The sequence below is a fragment of the Clytia hemisphaerica genome, unplaced genomic scaffold (genome assembly GCF_902728285.1).
Source record: "Clytia hemisphaerica strain Z4C2 unplaced genomic scaffold, Clytia hemisphaerica genome assembly, whole genome shotgun sequence".
NCBI lineage: Eukaryota > Metazoa > Cnidaria > Hydrozoa > Leptothecata > Clytiidae > Clytia > Clytia hemisphaerica.
The window spans coordinates 1,084,308-1,111,726 of NW_027103680.1; the positions used below are offsets into that span (position 1 = coordinate 1,084,308).

General features: G+C 35.0%; 1 protein-coding gene across 4 annotated transcripts; it reads right to left on the reverse strand.

The window, feature by feature from the left end:
* Positions 1-599: 599 nt before the first annotated feature.
* Positions 600-27,391, reverse strand: LOC136803748 (shootin-1-like). 4 transcript variants are annotated; one of them, XM_067060467.1, is made up of 18 exons: positions 27,142-27,391; positions 20,694-20,746; positions 20,452-20,512; positions 19,958-20,052; positions 18,244-18,358; positions 17,346-17,422; positions 16,508-16,589; positions 15,990-16,084; positions 15,390-15,536; positions 6,090-6,144; positions 5,231-5,329; positions 4,563-4,689; positions 4,104-4,159; positions 3,593-3,666; positions 2,818-2,889; positions 2,138-2,345; positions 1,783-1,836; positions 600-1,547 (listed from the first exon to the last, which is right to left on the reverse strand). In XM_067060467.1, the coding sequence occupies exons 1-18, from the start codon at positions 27,179-27,181 to the stop codon at positions 1,402-1,404; spliced, it is 1,656 nt and encodes a 551-aa protein (XP_066916568.1). In that variant the 5' UTR covers positions 27,182-27,391; the 3' UTR covers positions 600-1,401. The 4 variants fall into 4 exon arrangements, with proteins under 4 accessions (XP_066916568.1, XP_066916570.1, XP_066916572.1 ...); XM_067060469.1 differs by having other exon boundaries at positions 1,308-1,544; XM_067060471.1 differs by lacking the exon at positions 1,783-1,836 and having other exon boundaries at positions 1,308-1,544.
* Between the last annotated feature and the right edge of the window lie 28 nt (positions 27,392-27,419).

The following is a 27,419-nucleotide window of genomic DNA, read 5'->3' on the forward strand; positions in this document are numbered from 1 at the left end:
TGTAATTTCTTAAGAAATTGCATGTTTTTAAGTCTCCAAATCCTTAGTATGTTCTTAGAATGTTCTTAAATTTTTGGGCTGGAAGCCTTATGTTCTTATATAGTTTGTTCTTATAAAAAAAAACGTGTACGCTAAAGCTAGCTGGGCCAAAAATCATTTAAACGCTATTCTTGATATGCGTAAGTCATTTTTCTAGCGGAAACACCCTAAAAAATCCGGGATTTGACCTCTCTCTGTTACTGAAAATAGAAACACAGAGGTCAAAAACCGGCTTTTTTGGGTGCTTCCGTTAAAAAATATGACGTCATCTTGACTTACGCATATCAAGAATATGAGTAACCTTTGACGAAACAGCCCAAAACTTGGATAGGATTAGAAAGATATTAAAATGAGAATGGACGATAATAAAATGAAATGGATATGTCTCCCCAGTGAAAAAAAAATTGCGTTATTGCGTGAATTAAAGGTCCGCTGGGGGCCTCATAAATGTTATAATTTATATACGTGACCAAAACAAACATTATGGATTATGAATTAAATATGGTTACCATAGTGTTAAAGATTCTTCTAAGACTGGAATAAAACTATGACGAATGATATTTACGAACAATGATCATAAGATGATGTCATATTTGTGGTAGAAAAACAAATGTCAAAAATAATTAATACAAAAATTACGAAAATATTCTAAACTTACTTTAAAAAATAATAATTAAGAGGGTAACATAAAAATGAAAAATTATCATTTTGAAGAAGATAAAATAATTTTGATAGAACACTTAAATTTTAAAGAGCTTGAATAAAAAAAATACAAAAGATATTATGTAATAAATAAACAAAATTAATTTCTGGGATGATGAATAATTGTTTACATTATGGTGTATGAGGGGTTTTATGTTGATTCCATAAAAGGAACATTATCCATAAAAACACACAAGACTACAATAGGACAATGAATAAAATCAACATACTTCTTCAATTGGACTTCATTTTATTCCCTACTACATACTAGAGAAATTTCTTCATGTGTCCGTAAAATAAAAATGAAGTGTCATTTTATCAGAATGTACGATAAAACAATTACATAATCAATGAACACTCATGTGTCGCTGATCAAGAAAAATTATATGATGTTTAACGACTTATATCAATTTCAAGTCAAGGGCAAAATTGGAATCATAACGCGTCCAGCGCGTTATCAAAATATCTCATTACAGTTGACGCTCTTTATTCGACGTTCTACTATTCGATATGCTCCCTTATTCGACGAAAATCCAATTCCCCTTGGAAAGGGAATTAGAGAGTATCAATATAAATGCTTATCACAATTATAAAAGAATTCATTTTTACCAACGGATAAGCAGATACCTGGTTACACTCCTTATTGATTAACAAAGAACCTCATTGATCATCAAGGACCTCATAGATTGTGACATCGCTGTCATTGGTAGTGTTTTGTGGTTCTGATTGTTCTGGTGGTGTGGTTTCCAGTGCAGATGCTTGATCAACTTTTGAATCTTTTGATTTACCAGCATTGTCAGTAACTACTGGAACAGAAGAAGTACAAAGTAGTCTCTAATTAGATTTGAATATCATCAAATTATCTCACGCAGAAAGGTTTACACCAACCTTTTCCCCAAATCTGGATCCCCTCCTCGCAAATGGAAGTTAGATGAGAAACAAATTTAGGGGTTTATCGTTCGAGTTTGTTCTTTTCCCATTCCTTATTCACAAGAAAAGAACTTTTGGTGAAAGGAGAGAAGAATTGCATTGTAAACTAACCGGCATTATTTATTTCTTCTTCTTTATTGCTTTTTGAATTTTCTCCATTCTCCTCTGTAAAAAAAACGATTCGAGTATTTTATATTTTATATCGGCAATAAGTGGCCAAAATTCAAGTTGAACCGAATTGAGGACAACCCTTTTAAATATGTACAGTTGACGCTCTTATATTCGATTTTCAAGGGGAATAAGATTTGTATCGAATAAGGGAGCGTATCAAACAGTAGAACGTCGTTTATGCGAGTTTCTTAATGACGATGACTTTCGATATAATCGGATAATGGGCCGTACCGAATAGTAGAATGTCGAATTAGAGAGCGTCAACTGTAGTGAAAATGATAGGAAAAGACCGTACCGATCAAACCGTCAGCGACAGATTTTTGTTTTTCGAGTTTCTTTCTCAGTTCACTTGTAGCTTCATTTGAAATATCATCAACAGATCTCGAATTCGCCCCACTGCCAGCCTTCTTCAATTTAAAACGGGCAAACTCTGGCTCAGGTTTTTCATCAATAGTATTGTCTATTGAATCTTCGGTACCACGGCGACCACGACGCATGTTTGACTAGATAAAGGTTTGTTGGAATATTATCTGAAAGATGTTAGCGTAAGGGGGGGGGTTGAATAACGAGTTAAAAAATTGGGAAGAATGAGTTCCAATTCAACAGGAAAACTTCGGAAAGGACCCTTGAAAATCTTGGAGATCAATTTCTCCATCCAATGTCTTGAGATCCATCAATGAGGAACAGTGGAACGCTCGATAAATGTAAGACCATGTTCAGACATTACGGTTCCAAACGAACGGTTCCGAAACACTGTGGCGAGACCAAAATTTGAAATTAAAAAAAGAAGACGTTACAAAGCAAAACGGATCGAAACAGTTACGCTCCGTTATTTTCATCAGAACGGAACTGCTCCGTTTTCTTTTCACCAAGACGTTCCAAAACCAATATAAACACTCTCGATCCGTAAAAAGACTATACCAGAGCGTTACGAAACCGGTACGTCTGATGAACATGGTCTGAATGAATACTTACCAACAAACCAGCAAGTTCTCCCATAGCTCCCTCTTCTCCCTCTTCACCATCTTCTTCAGATACTTTGGCTGGCTAATTTTGGTGGAAAGAGATGAAACAAACGTTACAATTAAAATGATATACTACATTGTTAGTTAAGAACACAAACACAACGGACCCTCGCTACCATTCTACCATTCGAATCTTTCTATAACTCGCACTAATTCTTAATTGCCCTCTGCCTTCTTATTCGAATCTTTTTGTAAATCGAGCAAAATAGACTTCCCGTTCGAGTTCGAAATAGTGAGAGCTAATTGTACAAGATTTTTATGACAATATCATATATTAGCTGGCCGTGCTGTGGGTTGGCAAATGTGGGATTTTACTTAGCCTGACTGAAGTAACTATACTTTGTATGAGCAGAATTATATCCAAAATTATCAATCGAAAAGCAAAAGACATTCTCTTTATACAGCTAAGGAGGAATTTAGTACTCTCAAATCGACTGTTTCCCATTTGACATGCATTTGAACGGAATTGGACGGGCGGCTTTCCAATGTTCTTTAAACATCACGACCAAAATGATAGAAGGTAAGCGTAGCCAAGAGGGGCGCAAAATTTGTGTAGGAGAGCAGATTTTTATGATACTGTAATTATCTATTCATGGTATTAAAAGATCATATTATAATGACATAAAAAATCTGCTCTCCTACACAAAATTTGTGTAGCCCCGTAGCCCCTCTTGGCTACGCTACTGGAAATTACAAAGTATTTTTGTTAAAAATATATCACTTACAGAATTTACAGATCTTAGTTTGACACCCTTCTTAATGCGATCAATCATCTGTGTCATGGCTTCAATACGTGGATCTAAAAGATAAAAAATAATGCAAATCGATATCCATCAAATTAAAAAAACCTATGAAATATGCCCAATATCATTTTGTAGTACACTGTACTCATTATAGATGAATGCGATTTTTTACGTGGTTAACGTGAATCTAGGCCTTTTAGATAATCTTTCGATTGTTTTAAAGGGCATCCACGGCCAGCCAGCTCGACTACCTATGACCTGATCAGAACATTGAAAGAAGCGGGGGTTCAAACCGCGAACGCCTTTGACCACTCATCAGTCCTCGATCATTGGTTCAACAAAAGCGAGAAAAAAGTAATTTATGCTTTCCGAAAATGAAAAAAAAAAATTACACAAAAATGAGTCTAAAGTCCCCTTTTTTGCATATTGTCAAACCAATCAAACTTGTAATTGAAACCACGGAAATTTGAGAATCGTTTCTCAAAATCTTTACCTTCTTCTTGTTCTTCGTGCTTATTTTTACGTTTTCCTATCCGCGAAATGAATTTCCTGTAGAAAAGAAGTAAATAAAGGGTTTTTTAATTTCACGATAGAAATGCAATTTACAGTCAACTCTCTCTAGTTCGAATGTCTATCATTCAAATCTTCCTGTAATTCGAACAAAAATATTGGTCCACTCAACTGGAAAATGATTTGAATTACTTTCTGAAATTCGAATTATTCTCTAATTCTAATTCAAATTCCCTTGAAGATCGAATTAGAGAGAGAGCCAACAGGCTAACGACGGAATTGTCCAAAAGTAGAATTAGAATTAAAAGGAAGTAAAAAATTTGGGCGCTGGCCCAATGCATAAATCATAAATGTTGACTTGTGGCACATAAATAACACTTTCCAGAGCATAAAAACATGAAAGTTTTAACATAGATGCTAACTCGATAAGAAATCATCTAACCTAATAACCGGAGCCGCCAATGGTGGTGGTGGTGGTGGAGGAGGTGGCGGAGGTGGTGGTGCACCCATCTTTTGTGACGAATCGATCAAGCGTTCTGCTTGCGCCAAACGAACGTACAAGTTTCTTGCTGAAAAGAGGAAAAATGAGAAATATTTCGTATAGTTAAAAACACTTTAAAAAGTATAATTAACTACCAAAGTTTTAAACTGAACGAGATGAAACTGTTGCATTCAAATTAGAGTAACAGCAATTATGCTCATTGGGCTTTTCCAGAAATAGTCCGTGCCCCCCTGTTGAGGATATCGGATATCGATTTTTGTTCTAAAGTGGATATCCAGGGGGTTAAATATCTACAAGGGAGCGGATATCCAGGGGGTAAAGTGTCTTTTCAAGTAAAAAATACGATATCCAGGGGTAAGCATCTTTATAAGAGAGGATATCCAGGGAGTTCGATACTTCGAAAAATCAATATCCTCAACAGCGGGGGTAAGATTTTTTTTCTGGAAAAGCCCATTTTGTCAAGCTTTGGAGAGAAAGAAGTATCGCACTAGTCCTCCAGACTTAATATTAAATAAGTTGGAACAGGGTTTATATTCCCATATCAGATTATTGCCATTTAGAATTTATCTTCACAAATCGGGTCGATCAATTTTAACTTAGAAACTTACTGTCATTTTCACTTTTTTCAGCCCTCGCTTCAGCTTCGATGGCTTGCTTTTGTGCAATGTCCAACTGCTCCATAAGTAGACTTATCTTTTCTTCCGTTTCTGAAAAAAATGAATACTTAGAGGTTGCAGATCAAAAATAGGGGTTCGAGGTTCAAAGGGTAGAGTTTTAACGCTAGACTTAGGACTCCAAAAGCTCAAAAATAGTCCAATAAGCTGGAAGTCTGCCAACCCCTCCCAAATTGGAATATTCGATTAAGTTAAAGAGATAGCCGAAAATCGACTTTCTCGCCGGAACTTTAAATCTTGAAAAACGTTAAAATACACGTTTTTTTTTTATAAGAACGTCAAAATTTTTCGAAGCCTTCGGATGTTCTTAGTTTTTTGGATTTGGAGCCTAAAAATGTTCTTAAAATGTTCTTATTTTCAGCATTTTTTGAGCATTTTGATGTAATTTCTTAGAATGTTCTTAAATTTTTGGGCCTCGAAGCCTTATGTTCTTATATAGTTTGTTCTTATAAAAAAAAAAACGTGTAACCGGAATTCTCAAATATATTTCGACCATGATTGTGTATTAAAATTTTTTCATAAGCGCTATTAAAATTTTTACACAACACCTCGATAACATGTTCGCTGCCAACTACGAGTATACTCGTAGTAGATTGGTAGAAATACCGGCAGAAGCCATAACTTTTGATAAAGACACTTTGAATTTTCGGAATCTACGTGAAATTCTGCGTCGATTGGTATGCAAAAAGCTTTCAATTAAAATCCAACAAGAAGTTAAATGTTTTCACACTTCTTGTAATTAAAGCTTAATCCTCTAATTGATAATAAATGGAGACCAAAAGTTCACGCCTACCTTTTGAGTTTTCCGCATCTTTTATTGCCTCCAATTCTTCTTCGAGCTCCTTGATCTGAAAATTACAAAATAAAGTGAAGGTTTTACAAATGTAGTTAACAACACACACTGTTCTACAATCATGGACAAAAGGTTTGTAGACTTCTGCAATATTTGCAAAATACTTCAATATCGATCAAAAACAAGTTCCCAAGAGGTTCTGGGTGCTTTCCAAACCCATCTATCAAAGTCACCCACTGCAGTCTAACCATAAGGGCAAACCACAAGGGCTAGATTAACTGGCTTCGACCAGTATCAAAACGCTGATTTTTTGCTTGTGGTTCCCTCAAAAGCAATTCAAAAGCAATGCAACGACTTCAAAAGTGTTTTTCTTAACTTCCCTCCCATTTCAGACACATTGAAGAGTCATTTTGCTCTATTTCTCATCATTTTTCACTGAAATTTCATTTGTCTATAACCTTTTGTCCAGCATTATGTAGTTATCCGTGGTCAAATGATCCAATCCCTCCCAGGTGTAGCTTCTGGTGCCAAGTCCTTAGCAGAGCGTGTAACAATTAATACAGTGTAGTTTAAAACTAAAGTCAAGCTCTTCAAGGAGCAAATTGTTATAATCAACACGAATAGATTCTATAAGCAAGTAAGCATAGAACAAAAGAGCTGATGCTTATTGCGCCCGTCAAGGGCGCCTTAATGAGGAGTACCTAGGGAAAATCTCACGATTCAGTTTTCCGGCTCGATTATTCATGTTTGTTCTCGATCATTCATTTTTTATTTTGTGTTTTTTTTACGCATGTTAATGTTAACAGAGACAAGAGCCTTGCTCGATTAAACTACTTTTCGTAGTATTTCCCCGATTTCCTATCTTTCTTCCTATCGGATTCATTAAAAGGTTATTCAAGATGGCTACCGAAGCGATAGTGTTTTTGATCATTTGCATGCTGGCATTGCAAGTTTCATCTTTTTGAATTAGCTCTAACTTGGCAAATTAATTCTTGCATCAGAGACATGCCTTTTTGCATCGTGTAAAGACTTTATTTGCTCTAGTTTTCGTTGATTTTTATGAACTATTTTTTACCAAAAGTGAGACTTATTTTTTGCTTTGTTTTGGTTTGTTGTTATAATGGTTGATTGCAATAAAAAACATATTTTCCTGTTGGGCTTTGAGAAAGTTATGGATGGATTATTGGATGAAGTATCCTAACGTATACATTTCCTATGTAAATGTAATGAAGAAGAAGAGAGAAGTAATTTTCACCAAATTATGGAGGCTTTCAGCACTGCAATTCGATTGAAGACGATAATGTGATGAACAATATTCGATGAACTTTTAGATCGTATACTGGAATTTCATTAAGTAAGAAGAAAGTATCTTTCAACAAATTATGGACAAAAATCCAGACGGTGCGATTATCGATTTGCAATTGATGCATTGGAGTTTTTTCACCACTGCTGCGATTTGATATTTAATACGATGATGCGATAGATGATTTGATGAACTTTTAGATCATTTATTATCATAAAGTGTTACTGGGATTTGATTGAGTAAGACCAAAGTATTTTTCAACAAATTATGGACAAAAATCCAGACGTCGCGATTATTAATTATTGTGATTGGATTGATTGATGCTTGGGTTGGGCGGCAATCGAAAATATGTTCCGTTCGCGTAAAAAATCTTCTTAAAATTGAGTCGGTCGGTCGGTAGTAAATTTAGTCGGTTTTTTTGGAAAATGGTTTCAAAGTATATATAGTTTTTAATATTTATTCGTTCGCTTGATGAAAAATTCCGACAATTTTCTGACTCGTCTGACTAGGAATTTTTGTCTGCCAAGTTGGTCAGTCGGCTGACGCGAACGGAACATATTTTTGATTGTCGCCTCGGAGTTTTTCACCAAACTGCGATTTGATATTGAAGACGATGGATGATTTGATGAACTTTTGGATCATTTATTATGATAAAGTGTTACTGGAATTTGATTTAAGTAAGACCAAAGTATTTTTCAACAAATTATGGACAAAAATCCAGATGACGTTCCAGATGGTGCGATTATTGATTATGATTGATAAATAATCAATTATGATTAAATATCGATTGCAGTCGATCAGTATCAATTTAAGTACATTACATCGATTACCTATTGATTTTTACTGACTTAATAACTAATTGATACATTAACGCAATCGATAGATAATTAATATATACTCACAATTGTTTCAATAAACTATGTATCAATGCAATCAATATTTTATAGATTACTCATTGATTGCAATCGATAATCGATTTTATCTTTTTTTTTAATTTTATTTATGTTTTACTGAAATAAATTTCTTCTATAGATGACTTTGAGTGAATTATGTTTAAAAAAAATATTGATTTTTGTTGTTCTGTTGTTGTATATTGATTTTAGGTGTTCTACACTTGGAAGCTGCTAAATTTATTTTTTCCTGCACAAGGACCACAAAGGAGTGGCAAAGAAAACTTCTTGTGTGATTTTTAAGAAAACTATATATTGTTTTGTTTTAACACATTTTCCTTGCAGTTCTTATAAATAAAACTTAAAAAAGCAAATTTTATTGCAACTTTCTGACTCATTTAACATGTCATTGAAATGGTTTACAGAAACTGTAATTATTTGGGCCTCCTGCTTTTTGTTTCCTTGGTTATCACTAACCGACGTCAGTTTCACAGAAAAACATTGCAACGGGCGCATCATAGCCTTGGCTATTAGCTAGTATTTAGAATATAAATTCTACCATTTTTGCGTAAAGGTAGTGATTGGGTAAGAATTCCAAATTATACTGTTTATAACACAAAAACCAGTGGGGTTTGAGTATTGATTTGCGTTAAGAAACTCTACTGTACTGTATTTAAATACAACAGGATTTTAAGATCGTTAGTAATGACTACGCAGAATAACACCCCTGTTTCACAGCCCCGGTGTAACTTTTCCCATAGTGAAAAATTCTATCGAAATCCCAATGAATATAAAAGTTCTTTTTTTGTTCCAAACTTAAAAAATTCAGTGGGGATAGTTTCGGAGTGCAATTTTTTAGATTGGGGATAAAATCATCAAGTCCACAATTTTCAAGTTGAGCTGAAATTGTAGGGTATTTTCCAACCGGAGACGAAATTCTGGCCATTATTTTCTTGTGAGTGTGGGGTCCCAGCAGGTCTGTGACACAGAGGTGTAGGATAGAATGGGCATTAGAGAACAGGAATATCTATCTGAGATTTCCTTCTCGAATAAGTATAACAGAAGAAAGTGAAAATCCTTGATAGTAGAATATAATCTTGAGCTAGAAAACGGGTCTCTTGAACAATTTTAATTTTTAACATGAATGTTTTAAGCCCGTAGTATTATAGTTTTTCTTTTAATCTGTTATTTTACTTGACTGATTTTCGAAAACAGAAAAAATTTATCCCTTCAAAATATCTTTTTTAAGTCTGTTTATATGCCAGTATGTTTTCTAGCTTTATAATTATAGCAGCTTTATTATCCATCACGAATTCAGAATTATCCCTAAGGTGCGAATTAGCCTCCATTTTTCATGATTTTGATAAGTATTTTTCTACAACACTTCAGAGGATTAGCCTTGGTTTCAAAATATGTTGATATTAAACTTAGCAGTGAAGATATCCTTTAGGAGAAATTCTCAGATTATAAAGGACTAAAAAAGAGATATAAGAATGATACATAAGTCGTGAACTGCTGGTTTTAATGGGTCCTATGGGGTATTTTATGGTCGAAAGGAATGATGAAATTTCTGGCACGTGTTGGAGCAACACCCCCCGGGAGGGGGTGTTTAGGCAAAATAGGTGTCGCGGGTATTTACGAGTCACTCAAGTCCCTTTTTACACCTCGAAAGTCTCTCAAAGGGGTACAAAACCTATAAAACATCAATCAAGTCTCTGAAAGGGTCCCAAAATCACGAAATTCAAAAATCAAGTCCTTCATGGAATCATAAATCTAAACAGCGGAGTGTTTTTTCGTAGTGTTTAAAGACATAAAATAGAGATGAAGCTGTTTCTAACACTTCTTATATCCTGCACCTCAATCGACATCTTTGTCTCAACATCCAAAGACGACATCTCCAGTTTCGATTTGATTGATGATCACACAAACCCAATGGCTTTCAAATTACAATACATTGGCGATTTTCTCGAAATGCATTAATGCCAGTAACCATACTGAAGTTAACAAGGAGGCTATGCAGCTTTGGAATACGCAAAACTGGGACTATACGGCTACACAACTATATAGGACAAACCATGTACGATATCAAGACATATGTAATGACACGAAAAAATTACTTGAAATTATGGTTAATCTTTTATTAAACGAAACTTATTTCTTTGAACCAGATCAAAAATCAAATGGGAAACTAATATGGCGGCATCAAAATATTGGTTACATTCAAGCAGTTGTTCCTCAAGAAATGGCACAACTCATTAAAGAATTTTTCAGTTTTACAGATGTTTTTAAGATTTGTTCTCCGCGAAGTTGTGATGATCGATTTCAACTGAATTCAATTGATGATCGAGTCAGACAATTACAATTTATTTTGGACCGGTATCATTGGCATGATGTTCTTTTGATATTTGTTAGTTCGGATGGGTCTGAAAATGAATATTGGGAGAGCTATTACAACCGTACTACAGTACTACTTAAAAACACTAAAATGTTTTGTATTAAAACTAAACGCATTGACGATTCAAAAAATATTCATTTCTGGCAAACAGAGGATCAAATTCGGAAGTTTTTAACCAAGGTGGCTAGAAAATCTACTACTGTTATATTTTACGGTTCAAGATTTTTAATGGAATATTTATTTGATGCTATTGAAGGCTTTCTATTAAACAACTATAGATACAATCCGATTATAGTACCGCATTTGAATCCTAAATGGTATGAAGTTACAGAAGCGAAAAGAAGATTACCGTGGTTGACTTTATACCAGCGTGCTAGAGGGACTTCTGGATTAATATCTGATGCAACTAACGTATGGAAAGAGAACATGTTGAATTATAGACCCTTCAATGATGAAATCAAATCACTTCAATTGTCTAATAAAGAATCAAGACATCAAATTGGCCTTTTTTACGTTGTACCATATTTTCACGACAAACCAAAGAATATCGAGTTTGAAGAAGACAGGTAAAATTCTTTTGACCCTTTTAATAGTCGTCACTCTGTAAACTTCAAAGTTTCAAAAAAAGTGCACTCTAAGGGTGTAAAATTTGGAAAACCTGACCATATTTTGCCTAAAAATGGTCAAAACCTTTTACGAAAATGCACTGTAAGGGTCGAATTTTCGCCAAAACTGACTCAAATTTTGCAAAATCTTCAAAAAAAGTGCACTCTAGGGGTGTAAAATTTGGTAAACTTGACCATATTTTGCCTAAAAATGGTCATAACTTTTCAGCCAAAACTGACTCAAATTTTGCTAAATTTTCTCTGCACTGTAAGGTTCCGATTTCAAAGGCCCGATTTCAAAGGCCTAATTTCGGGCCGCACGTAAGGTCGTTTTTGAATCGAGTGTCCCCCAAAAATTTGAGTTTTTGGAAAATACGCTCATTTATCTTTCATGGATATTTTTTCACGGGGGTAATTGTACGGAGGGGATTTTCCTCGTGGAAAGGGTTGGATGAGCCATTTTACTAACACAAAACTACAACTTTGTCATATCTCATTAATTAATAGGGATATCATCTACGCGAATGTATCAAAGAAACTTCTACAAAATTCAGAAATGTTTATTCATTTGAAAGCAAAACCATGTCAGAGAGTCAATTGCCCACCAGGGTATGAACAAACATACGGCGTTATCGATGACGACGATTCATATGACAAAAAGTACGGATTTAAATGTCAACAATGTCTCCCTAACCACGTCAAATCTTTCTATGGGGACGGCAAATGTCGGAAATGCGCCATAGATCCTTTTCTAATCGACAACGGTAAGCGCACAATGTGTATAGACCCTTATACGAACGTTGACATGAAGTTTACCGATCTTCAATATCATCTTATATTAAGTTCCGGATCTCTCTGTATACTCATGACATTTGTAATGCTGATTGTTTTCATTATAAAACATGATACACCAATTGTTCGATCGTCCGATAAGATCCTATCCATATCACATTTTGTCAATATTATACTGTGTGTAAGCGCCCTGCTTTATATCAATCTGTTCCATATGGAAACAACAACGCCCAAATGCATTGCCATGAACCTCATCTTGAGTATCCTCTACGTCATCAACGTTGCCTTCATCTACACAAAATCGCAAAAACTTTTAATGGCTTTCCGTGCTAGCATCCATTTAACACGCAAAGAAGTGCGGTTAACGTCTGCAGTACAAGTTTTCATCGTAGCACTATGTCTGATCATCGCTAATGCAATATCAATCGTCATTTTCAATCAAGCTCCTATAGACGTCAGTTTCTTTCTTGACAAAGAACATATGTTACGCATCCACTATTGCAATACCGAATACCATGAAAATGTCTTGATTGCCTTCATCACAATCTTACAAATGATGTGTTTGATACAAGCTTACAAGGGACGTCATTTACCAGGGCCTATGAATAATTCAATGTCCCTGGTCTATGCTGTTCTCATGATTACTGTTAGTTTCCTGAGCTCCTTTCCGATTATCGCTTTCCTTGACCAAGTGGATAAGAGATTCGCACGCATCACGGTCCTCATTATCAATTTTGTCATCATTATAATGTTATTGTATGCCAAAAAATGTTATACTATTGTTTTTAAACCACAGAAGAATACAAGAGCCTATTTCACAAGAAAAAGACAAGAAGTAAGTATGAAAAACCATCGACATTAATTCATTGATCTGAGCATGTTAATCAGATGCTAAAGTGCAGTTTCGCTAAACTTCGTAATTTGAAACAGTTTGAAAACATCACAACCTGGCACCAATGAAAAATGCTAGTAGAGTCGTTGGTCCTCAGTGGATTAATGTATGGATCCGTGCTACTTTCAGATGCTGCCAAATATCAACTAAAACGTTTGCAGAAAGTTCAAAACGCCGCGACTGGTTTTGTGCTGAAGCGTCATGCCTCCATCAAAGATGTTATCGAGCTGAATTGGCTACCCGTCACTGAAATGATCAACTTTACCATGGCTTAAGAATCTAGGTATTGAGAATCTAGATATTGAGACTTTGATCTAATTCCATCTTCAAAGAGAAAGAACATTCTTTATGTAAAACAGTTATTTCGATGAGCTTCTTTCTGACTTCAATGAGCACATATTCGTTGCCTTGGTTTTACGTTGAAATTTGACAATATGGTCCAGCTAACTAAAGATAATTTGTGTGTATCCACTATACATAACTTTTAAGAGAGCTTAACCATAGCGGTTGCTATTCTCTCGAAAAATGTTTTAAGTATCCGTTTTTCTACGAAGGTGGAGACGAAAATGACTTGTTTTCAATGAAAAACCAACTAGTATAAATTAGTAACCCTTTGAAACTTCCGTAAATATTGGCTCTGGTAAAGACAAGCTCGGCGGGGTGTTATCAAAACTTGTTTCCAGATGATATTGGGCTATTCTAGAACCCCCCCCCACGTTGAGGAGGTGTGACGTCCAGGGGGGGGGTCTGAAAAATTGAAAAATCCAGGGGGTTACCCCTTAAAAACAAAGAAAATCCATGGAGGTCAATGAAAATGTTTGAAAAATCCAGGGGGTCCCTGAATTTTCGGCAAAAATTCAAGGTGCTAGCTCAAAAATTAGCTTAGAAATCCAAGGGGCCATGAATATTTTTGCAAAAATCCAGGGGGTCTGGCCTTCCAAAAATGACCTCCATCAACATTTAAAGCCATTACTCTAACCTGACGAGACGATGGATGAGAATTTGTAAATATTTTAACAATTCGTTGCATTATCGAACTTTATAAAACGGATTGTATTAAATTTTGTAAATTAACAGATTTTTTGGTGAGATTTCTTGACTTTGTCTATATACATGATCAGCTTTTTTTTTGAAAATAATAAATCTAAATAAAGAAAACTCTCATTTCATTTCAAAGATCATTTTTGGGTCATGACATTTCTTTCGGTAGAAGGGGGCGGCACTCTTTCTCCCTAGATTACTACATTTAACTTTGACCCTTTGAATTGTGGGCATTAAGCAGAGACACATTAAAAAGCACTCAGCAGTTCGTTATTTATGTTAAAAATCAGCATTGTATCAAAAATATTAAATGAACCAAACGAACAAAAAAAACCCACGAAACAATGTTGAAATCCAAAATACAATACAGTGCCGTAGAAAAAGCATTTTGATATAAGGGGGGGGGGCTAAAGTTTAGTGAAATCCCAATGGGGGGTTGTACCTGTTTAGAATGGTTAAAAATGCACTAAAAAACCAACAATTGACTAAAAACAGTACATAAAAGAGTCTTTAAATGACAAAATAAGGAAAAACCTATCCTTGAAACATTAGCGAGTTTATGTGTTCGAGATAAATCGAGGGGGACGGTACAAAGCAAAGTTGACATGTCTTCAAAATCACCCTTCACTTTGCCCGACGACGGTAAAAACACCAAAATACCGTCGTCTGTTTAGGTGAGCAAAGGCGATATAGAGCAGTACATCAACTCTCGACTTTGTTTTGTATCGATTTCACTTACCGTCGCCCTCGATATCATCCGATACATAAACTCGGTATTTATTGGGTAGCTACGGTAGCTACGGTACTGCAATAAACGTTGTTTGATACAGGATCAAGGAGGTAGAGGTACAGATATCTAAACGTAGGCGACAAACGCTATTTCACATCTCTCAAACCAGTGAAATTGCATATTTTAGTCACGTGACTCTGGTAGGAAATCCTTCCAAAGATGAGCTTCACTTTTTGATAAAAGCCGCAAATCTAGCCCTTCGGGCTTTACAGATATCTGTGGGTAGAGGTACAGGCTGGACAGTTTTTCAACGCCGTATGGACGGATCTGTCAACTTTGAATGAAATTGGTGGTTCATTACAAAAAAACGGCTTTGAATGCACAAAGAATCGAGCGACATTTGAACTTCTCATTTACACGAAACGGTTTCAAATTTTCATAAAAAACAACATCAAAACATATCAGAGAGGATGCTTGCAGCCTACTGGACCATCGGCTTCATTATGTAAATCTTTGAAAGAACTGAAAATGAGGTGATAATAACCCAGCTGACACACAACGTTGTTTAAACGTTCATCTAACGTTATATGGATGTTGTGAACGTTAGATAAACGTTGAAACAACGTTGTGTGCCAGCTGAGAACAGACATACCTTGTCCTCATATTCTCTCCGTTCTTTGGTCAGTGTGTGGTTGAGTTTGTCAATTTCATCATTGAATTTCTTGATCTGATCGTCCTTTTCTGTTGTTTCACGTATGATGCTTAATTTGCGTTCGTTCATTTTTTGTTGTTGAACAATCTGAGAATGATCAGAAAAATAATAAGGAATTCAAGTAATAAAGTGGTTGGATCATTAGCAGGGTAGGCTCGATGCCTTCGTTTCACTTAACCGAAAATCTCAAGCTATAATTCAACTTCGTTCTTCACCTGCAACCGGTCTACACTTTTTTTATAAGAACCAGTAACTTTTTGATGAGGCACGGTTATTATTTTTTGGCACTTTAAGCCACAAATTGTTCTTGTCCTGTTCTTATTTATAGGGTAAAGTTGATGCATTTTAGGCTTTATACCCAATTTTACTACTTTGACCCTTAAATTATACACCTTCTAAAACCTCTCAAGGGAAAGAATCTCTTATCATCAGTCAAATGTGTAAATATTTTTTTCGAAAGACGGACAGACAGATTCGACCTCGGCTAGGTATTTCAGACTCAAAAGAAGCCAAGAAAATTATAACAATTATAATAAGTACCTCAGTGGCAACATCCTCGGCTGTTTTTCGATTTGCTTCTTCGATTTCCAACTTTTTTTTCAAATCCGTAAATTCGTTCAGAGCAAGCACAGATACTGAAAAGAAAAGAATAATAATTTTCCATCTTTCCATTTTCAAAGCCGTTGGAGTGATAACTAATACCCCCCCCGTTTTTTGGTTGTTCCATATTTTACTGTCAATGATGGTTTCAATGATAAAAGAATTATTCAAGAACTGAAAACTGGTTCGATTCTAAATTTCACTTTCATAATTGCATAAATTAAAAAATTGTATTCATTCCAGTAGCATAGACAAGAGGGATGTAAAACTTGTGTAGGAGAGCAGATTTTTATGACACAGTAATCATCTATTCATAATTAATATAAAAAGATAATTAACGTGTCATAAAAATATGCTCTCCTTCACAAATTTAGGGCTCCTTAGCTACTGCATCAAGTCCCAAAAGTTTTCCATTATCTAATACTCAATAAAAATCTCCTATAGTTGAATTAGGATACCTCTGTTTAATTGTTTCAATTGTTTTTGATGTAGATCTGATTGGTTCCTCGTAACTCCATGTGACTTCTGCTCGTTCACTAGCTGTAAAAATGAATGGAAGACAATATTTATCAATAAAATGGAGTTTTACGATCAGAATTTTAGACAACAACAGAAAAAAAAAGAAATGAGAAATTCAATACCAAGGTTCCGAAAATTCCCATGATCCGATCCCGAGAAAAGCTGGTAACGATGGAACGGACGATCAGCGGTTAATTTACAGGACCTACAGGTAGGTCTAAAAAGGTTTATATTAAAAAGGGTAAAATAAGTCATAATCGAGCTGCATTTTCAACTCAATTCTCTCAATTGCTAGAATACAGTCTAAGACACGCAGCTAAAATTATTGTTATTTTTCAAGTATAATTTGTTAAGTTACGTAACTTCTACCATTATTGAGGCAAACATTCGATTTACGTAAAGTGTCGTCTCTAAAGATCGGTCTCCACTTACGCGCGCTACGATCGCACTTTCTCCAACAAAGCTTTCATGCTATTGGTCAAAAGAAAAATATAACAATTCCATTGGCGCGATCTGACGTAACGGTTGAAAAAAAAGTTGAAAATGTATTCAACATTTTTTTCAAGCGCACGCTGTATTTTTAATACGTTATCTTTTTTCCAAGGATCGGAGCCAAAAGGTGCGATCGCAGCGCACGCAAGTGGCGATCGGCCTTAAAGATTCGAACGTTTGCTTCCATAATGGCGGAAATTACGTTACTTAAAACAAAACATGAAAAACTATTTTAAATGAACCACATCATAATGTATTGGAATTAGCTGCAGTAAGTTTCCAAACCTCTTCTTTCAATCTTGTTATCTCATTCTTAGCAGTCCTCAACTCATTATTGACTGCATCTTTCATCGCACGTAGAACTACAAAAAATAAGATGAATCAAGAATCTTTATAAAACCATGACCGTGACCGTAGCATGAAGGTAGAGAGAGCATCCAGCTACGGTTCACAAGGTTGTGGGTTCGATCCCAAATACCAAAGATTCCCAAAATGGTACGCAACTAAAGAGACGAATCAAGATCAAAGGTAAGTGGAGAAATCAAGGGAAAGGAGTGACGCGCTCCCCTACCTTTGGATAGACAGCTAAAGAAAAGGGAGCCTTCGGGTCGCCCTCGACTGCAGTCGCAAACTTACTTATAAAACCATCAACTTTTAACGGCTATGTAGGCTTTTACGGGGTGTGGAAATGATTTTGCAAAGAAAATTATTTTCTCGGCTCACGGCATTTTAATTTAAGGCTTCCTCTTAAACAAACCAAAGCGAATTCCCGCAAGACATTCTAAAATCTCTGCGGTTGAGATCAAACCATTCGAATAGCAAAAACTAAATGGGCGTTACTTCATCACTTCAATGTAACCATATCTCTTATATTTTTCACAAAAGCGCTCCTTTGCTTATGCTTTTGGTAAAGTCGTTGAAAAGAATTTTATACTTATTTTTGTTGGTTTTGTTGGGAACCGTGGGGGGGGGGGTGACTAGACCCTAAAGAATGCAAACCTTTAAGGGGACATTCCTTTTTCCTCTTAAAATAATTTGAATCACAATTTTAATCTAAGGTACTAAAAATTTATTTGTCCGATATCAATCACTGAGCCGCAAAGATTTAAGAATTTAAAATCCGAGACTAAATCATAAAACGCGATTCCCAAAAGTTTAATTTTTCCATATTCACATAAAATACCTTCTAACTCTCCTTTAGTTTCTTGTATTCCATTGTTGTTATTGTTCTGCGCAACTATTGTTGTATTCGATCCTAATTTGTTTTGTTTACGGATTTCTTGATTCTCTTCTGACACCTATAAAGATCAAAACAAGTACGACATTCCATGTGTTCACGAACAAGTGTTGTATACACGTTTTTTTTTTTTCAGAAACTAGTTTTACCAAGCAGCCTCAATGGTTCTTAAGAAATCAGCCTTTTGAGCCTTAAATGTTTCTTACATGTTTCTAAACTTTTTGACATAATCAGCCTATTCTTCATGCATTGTTTTGATGGGAAGGCTCTTAAAAAACCGAATTAAAAAAAATACTATTTTCTCATTCTCAGCCTCAGCATGTTTCTTAGATGTTTCTTAGTTTTTAGGCATTCCGAGCCTCAATAGTGCCAGATAAAAAACTGTAGATAGAGGTACCTATATAATGAGATAAATTTTGACCTTCGAGCAACTACAAGGAATTAGCTCCCCATTTTCAGCTACTAGTAGTGTATTTAGAACCAAGATCATGGTTGTGAGTCAGCATGGTGGCAAGTTGGCATGTGACAGTGTCCCGACCGAGCAGCTGATATGTTTGATAATCATTTCTCATTTCTCAGATCATTAATTCTTTATATCTTTTTCCTTCTTTATCGCACAAATTAGCAGTTTTATGGCGAAAAAGTGGAAAATTACTCATAGAATTTTGAAAAGATTATGAAATTTCTGATATCTTCAATTCCCCTTCCTTTTCTTGGACAAGCTACGAAACTGTTGAACCATGCTGAGATTGCACTCACTCACAAGACCTGAGGAGTAGGTCTGAGTCTCCTTTATCAGTGGTCAAAGCAGTTCTTTTCTGTGAGACGGAAAGTTTTTGATAGAGATATTTTGGTATACAGTGACACCTGCAGGGCCCACCATAGTTGGGGCCAAGGGCAGAAAATTTTCAGATTTTTTACCCCCTAGATTGGCTAGAAAGGCCCTAAAATTTGTTAATCAAAACAACTCAGAATGTTTTTAAAATGCCCATCATACAGCAAAAATATAACTACGTATTCACGCACAAAATAGCCCAGATTCACGCATTCAGGCAATCAAAAAGTGGATGTTCACGTTCACGCTAGCTTTTTCAATTCACGCATTCACGCAATTTCTTTTCAATTTTCACGCATTCACGCTACCGAAAATACCCATTCACGCATTCACGCAAACCGCTGGGGGGCCCCATTCTAACTGAGATGGAAAACTTTGACAACAATTTCTGTGAGATGAAAATCCGTCTGAGACGGAAGAACTTTGATCACTGCTTTATGTACCTTAAGGGAACTAATTTTCACTAGATCCAATTTTCGCGAAAATTATTTCCGCGAAATGCAATTTTTACTAAAAATGCTAAAAAAACCCTAGGAATATGAAAGAATTTCGGCAAAAAGTGGGTGTCAACCGCGAAAATTAGTTCCGCAAAATTCGCCAATTTAGTACCCTAGCACTGCGAAAACAGGTTCCCCGAAAATTAGTTCTCGCGAAAATTAGTTCCCTCAAGGTAGATAATTCTACATAAAGCAGTGATCAAAGTTATAATAACAACTTACAAAAAATGATGAAGACTAAGAGGTTAATTTCAGAAAAATCCCGTGGTAAAACATTACACTTTTCGTCGTTGATCATTTTTTGAATGGAAAAAGAAAACTTTTATACCTTCCTCAGCTTTTCTTCAATGTGCTGTCTGTATTGATTTTCAGAGAGATACTGTTTGTGTAGTGATTCATATTCAGCAACAGCCAGCAATGATACTAAAGAGATGAACAATATTTTTCTTAAAAGTAATTAAGGAATTCTTATTAGTGAAATAACTGGAATACCTTTTACAATGTTTTGAACTTTTTTACATAAATTTCGTTGAAACAGATATAACTTTATGAGTCCATAAGATCAGAAAATTTTCTCTTCGGACACGACCACGACGTCAGCATGATTACGAGCTTCAAAGGAAATTTGCTAATTTTTTACAGAAGTGTAAAAACTTGGAATGATCTAGAAGAAAATATTGTTGAAGCACCATCCTTACAAGCCTTCAAAGAGCGTTTGATAAAAGAATGAGAGGAAAATCTTTATAAAATGTAAAATCCAAAATTGCTATAAATAAAACTTACAACACGATGTACCAGGCCAGATTTGATCAATTTATTTACCTTGTTTCAACTGTTTGAATTGGGCTTCTAACCTTCTTCTTTTTGTTTCTTCTTGCTGGCACTGAAATTCAAAAAGTGTGTAGTGGAAGATATGGAAGATATCATTGCAAAATCTAATTAACTCAAAAGAGTTGTACTGTAATAGAAAACTCAGATTCAATTCAGAAAAATCAGATGAATTATCATTATTCTTAATCCACCTTTAAAGTCTATCATTGATGACTTTGGTCTTAATCATTTACCTTGTTGAAATATTCTTTGTACCTCTCCTGAACTTCTTCAAATTCCTGGGCAGCTAAAATAGAAATTGAGAAAGTTAAGATTCAATATTTGTCCTCAATAAACTATTGAACTGAGTTTTTTTTAAATTAGCTGTCAATAAAATTATCAATGCAAAAAACACTTTTGATAGAGTTAGAAAAATATTGTGATCCTGGGCTCGTTGGAAACATAATTGTGAGAAAATGAGATGAAAAGTAGAATCATGGTGTGATTACCATTTTTATCTAATTTGCATCTTTAATAGAAAATTATCATTGCTATTAAAAAAAAATTCACAAAAACTTTATATTAAAAGACTGTACAAAAAATTATACAATCCAAACTTTTGATCACTGACTAAAGGATTGATTATTTAAAGGTAAGAAAAAGAGTTCCTAATTTTATTGTTAGTTAATGAGATATAATATTTGGACATTTCTTGGACCGTTCTTTGACTGACTTTAAGAAAGCCGGGTAGCTTTCAAAGCCTTCAAACAGTTGACACTTCTGGTCTGTAATTCATTATGCTACCTATTTGTAAGAAAAGAATGCAAAACGTCATGCTGCATCTTGCTTGATCATAAATAAATTAAGGACCAGAAATAGTTTTGATCTGTGTAATCATAGTTCGAACCCCCCCTCCCTTTCTTAAGGGGGGGGGGGGGGTGACACCTTCCAAAAAAGTGAAGAAGGGGGGGATCAGAAATTTTCACTAAAAAGGGGGGGGGATAGCAAGGAGGGGGGAATCGTTTAAGAAGGGGGGGCTTACATATATTGTAGATTGTTTTCCAGCACTGTTATAAAATTTGGTCTGCATGAGAGGAAGTTCTTTATTTCACTAAAAAGTGGTATTATATTTGCCAGACTTAATTTTTCTTTACTGTTTCCCTTCCCTTCTTACCATAAAAAATTTAGCCCGAAACCCTTGGGGGATAGGCATTTTTAAAGGTTGGGGGGATGCCAAGAAGGGGGGGATCATTTAAGAAGGGGGGGATCAGACCCCTTTCCGCACTATGGTAATATGAAAATCACATCGTACAAAATTCACCAGTATCCCCACCCTATACACCTTTTGTAAGAGCAATACCAATTTGAATGAAAAAAGTAGCAGCCAAAACATTACGTAACAACTCCAAAATCATAAACTTAAACTTAGTGGCTTAATGAGGATAAAAATTAAACGCTAAGAACTTTATCAGGTTATCATAATGACGCTAAGATTATGAAACACAGAGGTACAAACACTCGCGCATTTCCATATTGCCTCACACAATTTTTGAACAATCTGATTTCTCACATATTTTTTACTTTTGAGAAAAGTTTCTTTGATTTTGTGAAACCAATAAATTAGGCACCTCAAAGAATGAACATGCTTTATTGTGTAATGATGGAGTTTTTAATTATTCAACATGTCCTGATTAGCAAAAGGCCAATTGTTGTAAAAAGAATGGAAAAAGGGGTAAGACTAGCCTAGTCTCTAATGATGATAGAGGTTTTAGTTAGTTAGTTACTAAGCGTTGTGTCCTACAATGTCTAAACACTTGACATGAATCAGTATATATATTCAGTGTTGAAACTTCCCCCTTTCAAACTAGACACAACTATGTCCACTGTCAGGAATTCGTGCAATGAAACACTGGACAAAAACACCTAATTTTAAAGACAAAAACACCTGACAGTCTAGCGTGTCAGAAAGGCAGCTTAGGAAAAACTGCGTGTTTGTTATAAATATTCTTTTAACACCCCCTGACAGTTGATAATTAGGATAAGCTAGACTTACTCTTTTCTCATCCCTATTCCAACGAGGCCCGGAATTCCCGAGTTATTTTTTCCAAGTTAAAAAAACCGAGTTACGAAAAAACCGAGTTATCCCAAGTTATGACGTCATTTTTGGAATTTAGTGACGCTATTTTACATTTCATAACTCGGTTTATCTTGCTTCCTTTAACTTTCCGAGTTATTTTCCATTTTTTAACTCGGGAATTTTTGCTTCCTTTAACTTTCCGAGTTATTTTTGAATTTTTAACTCAGGAATTTTTGCTTCCTTTAGCTTTCCGAGTTATTTTTCTTCATAAAAAAACACCAGCTTTAATCTATTGATTGAAACCACAAGCAAAAAAAATTTTTTTTTTCAAAGTAGAAAGAGACCATTAAAACAATGGAAGGATCGTGTAAGACCCATTCGAGTTCATAGAAGCCTGGGGTACTAAGGTTGCAAGCTGACGGGTATGTGCCGCAAAAATCTAGGAAAAAACTGATTTTTGGGGTTTGTGACCCTTATTGGAACTTTTGGCTGTTTTTACAAGCCTTAGGGGGACTGCACTCACTGAAATTAGATTTTTGTGATTTTTACGACCCTTCTAAGGTAAAAAAAATGAACCCTTAAGGGCGGCACATACCCCTACTTGCCTTAGTACCCCCCCCCCCGGCATAGAACTCATTCACAAAATTCTTGTTCTATTCAAGCAAATAGTAAATTTTTTTGTGGTTGTGGTTTCGATCAATAGATTAAAGCTGGTGTTTTTTTAAGAAGAAAAATAACTTGGAAAGTCAAAGGAAGCAAAATAAACCGAGTTATGAAATGGGTGAATTGCAGAAAAATAGTACAATGTCCTGTCCGCATCAGGCACTTTTTGAGGACCCATAACTCAACTTTGGCAATGCAATTTCTAAGAACTTCACATTTTTGTGAACTCTACTAAATAGCCTTCCTTGGATTGTTATAGAATTTTTTTGTTACAGCCCCGATCTTGAGAAAAATGTTGCGGACAGGACACTTTGTTGCGGACAGGACAAAAAGTTTTTCACTCATAGCTAGTACAAGAAAAAGAGAAATGATACTGCTGCAAAAAGCATGTGGTTCCCTATAGTTTATTGGCTTGATACAGTTAGAACATTAAAATTGTCTCAAAAAAAGAGAAATTAAGACTTTTGTGCCGTTGTGGACAGGACAAATTTTTGGACCGTATTAGTTTTTACCAGTTAAAAAATTCAAAATAGATTATTTAAAGGCAATAAATGTCTTTAACGCAAGAAACCATTTAATATGTCACAACAAAACAAAAATGGGGGTCCTCTAGTTCCCAGATCTTGACTTGTAAGCATAAATGGAGCTTTTGTTGCAGATGGGACTTTGTACTATTTTTCTGCAATTCACCCAAATGTAAAATGACGTCACTAAATTCCAAAAATGACGTCATAACTCGGGATAACCCGGTTTTTTCGTAACTTGGTTTTTATAACTCCGAAAAAAAAACTTGGGAATTCCGGGCCTCTATTCCAACAATACAATGCTTACATAGTTGACACAATACACATTGACAGAAGTATTCCCCATGCAATGTTCATGCAAAAAACTGCAATAAAAACGAAAGTACTCTCTTTTTCTCAGTGGCTTCTGTAAATCGTGTTGCTCCATCAGAAAGTCTTTTTTAAGCCAATGAGATTGCTGCAAAAGACCAGCCCTAATTTTTGCCACTAATGGCTTTTTGGTGCCTTGGATGACGAGCAGTCATATAACTTAATTTGTTTCAATCATTGATTCCAAGGGTTGAATTTGTTCTAAACTTTATTTCTCAAACTAAAGTGGGAATTTAATGTGAGCCTCATTTTTTCACATCGCGGAGAATGCAAGTCAAACGTTTTGACGTTTATCAAATCCGGGGGTTTGACGTCACTTTTTTGACGTCAATAAAAGAGAATTTTGAATTTTTTAGCTGTTTTCATCACATGTTGCTCGAATTATTTAGAGATTTTTGAAAGTTTTACATGCTAAATTTTGTATATTTGAACTGTCTGATCTTTCTTCTCTCTGGCAATACTAAATTTGTCTGTGAGTTGATTCTTGATAAAAAGATTCAGTATTCTGTAAAAAGACAAGTTTTTTCCCATGTTTAACGAAAATTGACAAACTTTCAGGGTTTAAAGAGGTAAGAGAAATCTGCCTTTTAATTATACAAATATATAGAAAGAAAGATCAGTTCTAGCTCTTTCTAACGATGTATAAATATTGATAGGTTGTAAAGGATTTTCACTATGCCAGCTAGGCTCAAAGATTCCTCCTGTCGAAAAGACAAAAAACAATTTTAGCTCAAAAAAATTGATGTTGCCAATAGAAAAGGCCAGTAGAAAATACTGGAACCAGAAATGAATTATACAAATAAATCATGTTAAAGAGGATGAAAAATGCCAAAAAATGATGTATTGATGTCTATAGGTTGTAATTCATTCCATCTATGCTTTTTTGTCTTGAAGTTTTGAGTACCTCCTTCTTATTCTAAAGAATTAACGTCAAGTTTGAAATTGCACATTAGGAATGACTTTAGCAATAAGCAGAAAAAATTTAAACATTTTTAATGAAAAGTAAATGATAAAAATAAAAAAAAATAAAATAATACTGACTTATTTTAAAAATAACTCATGTATGCTGTTTTTGTATTAGCAGGAAAAGAGATTTACCAAAAAGAAAAACTCTTGTGCGAAAGGTCCGAAAAGTGCAGAAAATCGGGAGAAAATCTAAATGATATCTTGCACAAAAAAACAACTTTTTAACCTCCTACCTAGACTAATTCTGGCATTTCTCTAACTCTCAAACAAACACTCACTTTCCTTTGAAATCCATGGTATCCAATCTTTCGTCTTGCCACTTTTTTGATCAAAGTTAAAAGTTATAAAAGTTTCCTACAAAATCGAAATTCAGAAGGACAAAAAAGAATGCAGTGAAAACTGAAGTTACATCCCATAGAAAAATATTCATTTTTTCTATGTACACCTACCTGAACCATAACATCACATAAAATCAATCTCTAAACAGAATTTAGTTCAATTTTCCAAAATAAAACGAAGAGAAATATAAAATCAAAGGCTTCTTTGAATGATGTGATCTCTTCGAACTTCAAAACTCAAATGTAGATCGCAACATTTTGTTGACATTTCGACATTTCGACATTCGAATGTTTTTTTTAGAATTCGAACGTTTTGATTGGCGTAGATTCGAAAGCGCGCGAAATAGCATCGCAATGACTTCTTCTTGAAGTGTCAAGAAATTCAAGCTGCATTCTCCGCGATGAAATAATTGATTGGATGATAGCACTTTACCTTCATTTGATTGACTTCTTTTTAAATAAGCGCATGACAAAATAAAACAATCGATATCACGTTGATTGGATAACAAAATATTTTATATATTCAACAATCCAGTGAATCTTCATATATATACCATAGGAAAGCTCACGAAACCCGCCAACTTAATTTTGAGTTTAGCAAATGCCCAAGATTGGCAAACAATCATTTTCGGCCAATAACAGCTTTTCCCTTTGATCTTTTACTGGTTTCTTTTATTGATTTCTTGTTTTCTTTTTATTGATTTTACCTGCGTGTCTAATTTATTGAAATGGAAATACACGGTTTTTCCCAAGCTGAAAAGTAGCTCATACTACCCTATTTAATACACGTCACGTAAACTGTCAAAGTGAGCCACACTTTAGCAGAATTTCCATTATTCCAAAATTCATTCATTTTTATCTGACTTTCATTTTATGTATAACCAAAGAAAACTTCTCTGATGAACCAGGGGGCTATTTCTATAGAAGCATTCTATTCAGACTAGTGGAACTACTATTCTGATGAACCTGTGCTTTGGCCGTATTTTTAAACAAGATGGGATGGCGGATGAAGATACTGTCAACTGCTCTAACTTGGGACTATCTGACAAAACATGGGACGGCAATTCAGCCACCATTTCACCGAACCTCCAAAGTCATTTGATTTGGTTAATGAACGGTGTATTAAAAAATACACGTTTTTTCTTTAACACCAGTAGGCTTTTAAATCGAAATATGAAAAAAATTCGTAGTTAAAGACACACAAATGTCTGGAACGAAGAAGACCAAATTAGTGGCAAAACGATAGAGTGTTTGACGTCACTCGCGCGGCAAGTCACACACTTGTTATTTGTTGTTAATCCCATCAGGCGATGGGCTGTTAGGCGGCGGGCTAAAACAAAAAAGTTTAAAAGGGCGCGCTATCAGTGAAAGTTATTGTGATATGTTATGACAGAGAAAGTATAATTGATAAACTTGGCAGAGTTTCCAAAACAAATTTGTTGTCAAAGAGATTTAACAGTGAGTGAAAATGCAGGCCAGATATCAACAGGTCCCATGTTTCGACCAATATATCGTTCCAAGTTTTATAGAGCAGTTGGACGGTACTGAGTCAAAGGGTATCTTTGAATTAGAAATCCTTTTATCAATTTATTTTTACCCAACCAATCCAGAGTGGATTCTATCAAAGTTGTGAGGTAGGGGATGGATGGAACCAAGCTATTTTTTATGCATCATGGTGAACAGAGCCTTATCTGGAATATTTGGACTAAGCTAATTTGACATGTCTGGACATTTTCTAACAAAACAAAGAGAAATTGGTTCTTACCTCTGACAGACAAAACATTTAAAGTATCAGTTGTACTCATCTTGAATATTTGCAACTCTCAGAAACTCCACTTAAACAAGTTTTCAAGATTATGTTGACTTTTGATGTTTTGTTTTGAGCAACCATAAAAATCTTTAGCCTGTTATCAGTTATAATACCTATTTGTTTACATGATATAAAGGCTCTATCAAGCTCTGCTTTCAAAATAACGTAATCTAATATCAAAATACATGAATGATGGCATATGAACAATCACTGTGATTTGCTGATAAAACATA